The sequence below is a fragment of the Crotalus tigris genome, unplaced genomic scaffold, assembly GCF_016545835.1.
Source record: "Crotalus tigris isolate CLP2741 ecotype Arizona unplaced genomic scaffold, ASM1654583v1 scf7180000024367.1024689, whole genome shotgun sequence".
NCBI classification, from domain to species: Eukaryota; Metazoa; Chordata; class Lepidosauria; order Squamata; family Viperidae; genus Crotalus; species Crotalus tigris.
Genome location: NW_024100536.1, coordinates 397,501 through 402,500, shown reverse-complemented (window position 1 = coordinate 402,500; position 5,000 = coordinate 397,501). Strand labels below are relative to the sequence as shown.

Here is a 5,000-nt window from a genome sequence, read left to right as displayed (position 1 = left end):
CACAATGGTGATAACATCCTGGTCCTTATCCTCAGGGGTGGGGAAGATGATCCGGGCACCGGTGCGGTCCCTAACTTTGCGGATATTAGCACCTCCACGCCCAATCAGGAACTTGTGGTAGTCTGACTTAGCGTGCAGTTCCACTGAGTGGTTGTTGATTTGCTGGAGGAAGAAAACATGGACATGCATCAGTCCTCCAATAGACCTCAAGTAGGACAGGTGATCCTCGCCTTCTACCACCTGACGTTATAATGGCACTGGAAAAAAAGTGACATGTCTGGTTTTCACACTTTACCACCATGGCAGTGTTCTATCCCAGCCTATTGCCGTCCTTGTTAAAGGCACAAGGACCAAACCCCTGTTGATACAATAAGCTGGAGACTTTAAAACAAAACAAACCCCTTTTAATATGGGTGACAAACCTGTCAAATAGTCCAAAACACAAACAGCAAAACTCAAGTCCAAAGGAAGGAAATAATACACAGGAAACACAATGCAAACAGAAGAGTATCACAAGCAAGACAACAGACCAAGATTCCAAGAACCACTTTGCAAACAGTGGCCTTCAGCAACCAGCACTGCCCACACCTCCTCTTTTTATACAGCAGTCCCAAGGTGTTGCCTCTCATTGCCTTCTCCTTTTACTCTGGAGTTGCCGTATTGACTGCTGCTGATTTACTCTCGCTAATTGACGACGTGTGCGAGCATCAATTAGCAAGTCCATCAGGTGTGAGTCCTCCGAATCTGACTCATTCTCCTCACACAGCTGAGTTTCATCAGGAACACGACTGGAGGGCCCAGGCTCTGCATCAAACCGTGAGTCCTGTAATTCATCAGAGCCTCCCTCTGCCCCGATGGCCCTTCAAATGCCTCCTCCACCTCCTCCTCAGACTCAGCTGTTGGGAGCACAGGCAGCATCCCCACGGTCACGTGGTCAACATTTGGGTGCTTGGCATGTATTTTGTCAAGTGCCAGGGAAAATGGGAAATTCAGGCAGTTCAAATGAGCATAAAGATTTATTGCAAGCTCTCTACAAGAATCTGAGCTACTAACGGTCAAGGCAAATGAGCGGGAGTTAAGAAAGGAATTCAAGTAGGGCTGGACTTAGATCTCTTGCAGCTGTGCAAGGACATGTGACTTATGACGCCTTTGACCCCTCCCTCGGGCTCAGTCTGGTCATCTCCTACATATTTATGACAACTGCAATGTCGCAGGGTCAGGTGATCGCCATTTGCCAGGCAAAATCAACGGGAGAATCTGGATTCATTGAGCGACCAGAAATGTGATTAAAAATTCAGTTTTCTCCCAGGCCGGACCCACAACTGCATTCAAAATAAACTTAAAAAAAAAATATTATTGATGTAATGTTAAATAACAGCCCTACTGTCCTATAACAAGGCAGAAAGAAAATAAATGACACTTTGGAATGCCTTTTAAATTATTACATTATTATAAGAGAAAAAAATACAAATATTAATTGAAACCTGAAGTTGAGTGTGGCAATGAAAGCGTTAAGGGCATGACAGCTAAGGAGAAAAACTCTATGGTAAGGATGGGCAGCTATGGCAACTTTACGACCTGTGGACTTCAACTCCCAGAATTCCTGAGCCAGTCACGCCAGCCATGCTGGCTCAATTCTGGGAGTTGAAATCCACAGGTCGTAAAGTTGCAATAGTTGCCCACCCCTGCTCTATGATGTCTCTCCTTTCCTTGATACCCTAAATACCTGATTATTTTGCTTAATGGTTAATTGGTTAATGGTTAATCCAAGGTGAGTCCACACCTTTACTGTTCCGGCCCTTTAGGGCTGTTTTTCGTTCAAGAAACTTAACTGCTCTGCAACCATCGAATTGGAGACAGACTACCTACCTTTTCCTCGGCAAGATGCAGCAACTGGCGCTTCGCTCTTTCCACCTCTTCACCGGGCCCTCGGATGGTGACTTTCTCGCTGCCCGAGCCTTCGGAAGGGAAATGAATGTGCACCCCGCCACATTCCTCCATGACTGAGCGCACCAGCCGCCCCTTGGCCCCAATCAGCGAATTGTGCAGTTTGGCTGGGATGGAGATATCCACTTCCTTGATGTTAGCCTGAGGGCGAGAAGAGAAAAGCTACAAAATCCAAGTTCAAAATGAAAGATAATCTGGCCGCCGCACCAATTCATCATGTTTGATTTCTCTTATAAGAGAGTATTTGTAGCTCAAGGTGGAACTCTGAGGTTCTAGGTGCTCTCCGAGCTTGGAGGTTTCCTTAAGAGACGTTTCATTACCAAGCTAGGTAACGTCATCAGCGTTCTGACGATGTGACTCTAGTTTGGTAATGAAACACCTGCAAGAAAACCACCAAGCACAGAGAGCATCAAGGACCCCCACCAATTTCTCTTCCTCATTCCAACAGATAGTCCCCTTCGATGAGAGACGCAGCAGTAAATGTAACAAAAATGTGCTATAAAAAAATAAAATAAAACATTTATGGGTCTAAAAATTCCCAAACAGAAAAAAAAAAGATGGAAGGATCCAAATGCTTTCATTTAAACGAAGGTTGCAAGCATAGAACAGAGTAATAGTAATAGTAGTAAAGTTGGAAGGGACCTTGGAGGACATCTAGTCCAACCCCCTGCTCAGGCAGGAAACCCTACACCATTTCGGTTGATGTGGTGCAATTCCATTTCCCAAAAAATAAGACCTAGATGGAAAATAAGCCCTAGCATGATTTTTCAGGATGCTCGTAATATAAGCCCCACCCTAAAAATAAGATTGTTAAGCTAGACCAGTGGTTCTCAACCTGTGGGTCGGGACCCCATTTGGGGTCGAACGACCATTTCACGGGGGTCGCCAAACAACGCAGTCCGCCATTTTTTCCCCCCTTTTCCTTAGCTGTGCTACTCCCTTTTATTCTATTGGCTTTTGAAAGCCATAGAATAGACTCTCTTGAATAGAGTCTAATTCTATTGGCTTTCAAAAGCCAATAGGAATTGTCCAGGCTGTCTCTGCCCTGCTGAGCCCGCCAAAAGTCCCATTCTGCAAACGGTGCTGCACCAGTTGAGTAGTCCTCGACTTACGACCGGTTGAGTAGTCCTCGACTTACGACCGGTTGGGGGTTGCGGCCTTAAAAAGGTTGAGAACCACTGAGCTAGACGGACACATTTAGTAGCTTATGTTCCCGAAAATAAGACCTAACTGGAATATAAGACCCAGTCTTATTTTCGGGGAAATATGGTTAGCAGTATTAAAAAGGACCAACCTGACTTGCCATCCAGGATGGAAAGTTTGCAGATGAATTTACATTTTTTTTTAAGAAGGGCATCGCTTAATACAATTTATTACCAGCACAAATGCATGTCACACTGGGCAACTGGTAGGGATAAGTCCTCGACTTACAAATATTCACTTAGCGACCGTTCAAAGTTATGGTAGCACTGAAAAAATGGCTGGTCTTCTCACTTACTACTGTCATAGTATTTCTCCAAGGTCACATGATCAAAATTTTGGGTGTGCTTGGCAACCGGTTATGTATTTGCACTGCATGCAACATCTCTGGGTCCTGCAATTGCCATTTGTGACTTTCCCAGACAGCTTCTGATGTGCAAAGTCAATGGATTCACTGAAAGATCACTTCACAGCTGCAAGTGATTCACTTAACCGCCATGGCAAAAAATAGGCCATAACGTCAGCTGTATCTGAAGTCTGGATTTCTTTTTGTAGTTAGTAGGAACACAGATATGGCCCGGGGTGGAGTCAAGAGAGATATTAGATATTAGATTTATAGAATTTTATAATATTTGAGTTATAGTAGATTTGTTTATTTTATTATTTTTAAAGTTTAGAGGGAGTTAAGGGTTATGTATGAATTTGTTTATTGTATAATTTTGGGTTTTTTTTTAAAAGTTATAGATTGTGTTTATTTTGTTTACAATAACCCTGTATTTTGCTCCGGGAAGCAGGGGGGGATAGGGTGGGAGGGGATGGGTGGGATTATATGTATTGAAATTTTAAATAAAAAATTTTTCAAAAAAAAAAAAGAGAGATATTAGCCCAGAATCATTCCCTTTCCTGTAAACATGACCAAATACACTATGGACAAAATTATAATGTTTGTTTAAGGGAGGGAATAAACTCCTTGGGCAACTGGAAAACTTTTCACAACATAATTTTAGGCTTGTTTTTTTTTTTAAAAAAGTCATCTACAATTATTTCTTTAAATCTCTTTTTTTTTCTTTTTTGGGTGGTGGGAAATTTAGAGAACCCGCATCGCGGGGTGTTCTCTGTCAGTAGCATCTTAGCGCCAAGCCTCAAAAGATCACCTGTAAGAAGATCTCCACTGACTATCAATTTTGTGCAAGAAAAAGTTGGGATTCAGACAGACCAGCTGCAAGTCAATATTCAAAAACTGTTCTGTTTCTATTGTTCTGAAACTGAACAAAGAGCCAGTAGTCCCTTGGTAGGAACAGATTAAGTGGATGGGCCGCCTAAGTGGGCTTCATAGAGTTTCCAGGTGTGCTTCAAAGGTAACCCAATAATACACCTTGTTCCAGATTGCATCCTGAGTGGAAGGCATTCAGATAGCTTCATTCAGAGTGTTGAGGAGGAGGAGGAGGAGGAGGGGGGGAGGAGGAAAATGGTTCACACACCCACCAGCTCTCTCTGGATGGCCAAGATACGATCCCGAGCGTCCTCACAATTGGCCTTCTTCCCGGTGATCAGGATCACTTCAGAATTGCTGTTTTCTGTGGGGAGGTCAATCTTGGTATTGGTTTCCTCTCGAATCTATTGTGAAGAGACAACATCAAACCCCAGAGCCTCAAGGCTAGACTACTCTCATGAGCTCTACAAAGAACTGCCCTCAGAGATGATGGGTAGAAGTGGCTTCTTCCAGGGTGATAAGGGCTGTGTCAGGAACCTACTTGGACCACATATTCTCGGTGGGCGTTGACTTCCCCTATTTAGTGCCCCAAATTTGGGAAGAATCTCCACATCTCCAAATCCAAGGGCCAGGGGTCCCT

The 5,000-nt window shown here is 43.7% G+C and overlaps 1 protein-coding gene across 3 annotated transcripts in view; it reads right to left on the bottom strand.

The window, feature by feature from the left end:
• The window catches only part of LOC120301051 (vigilin-like), a 104,978-nt gene that overhangs the window by 23,949 nt on the left and 76,029 nt on the right, over positions 1 to 5,000 (bottom strand). For all 3 annotated transcript variants that reach the window (XM_039327764.1, XM_039327765.1, XM_039327766.1), the window contains exons 16-18: positions 4,633 to 4,764; positions 1,870 to 2,088; positions 1 to 162 (exon numbers count right to left, since the gene is read on the bottom strand). The exon at positions 1 to 162 is cut by the window's left edge and continues 60 nt beyond it. In XM_039327764.1, coding sequence (XP_039183698.1) covers positions 1 to 162; positions 1,870 to 2,088; positions 4,633 to 4,764 — 513 coding nt within the window. The remainder of the gene's footprint in view (positions 163 to 1,869; positions 2,089 to 4,632; positions 4,765 to 5,000) is intronic.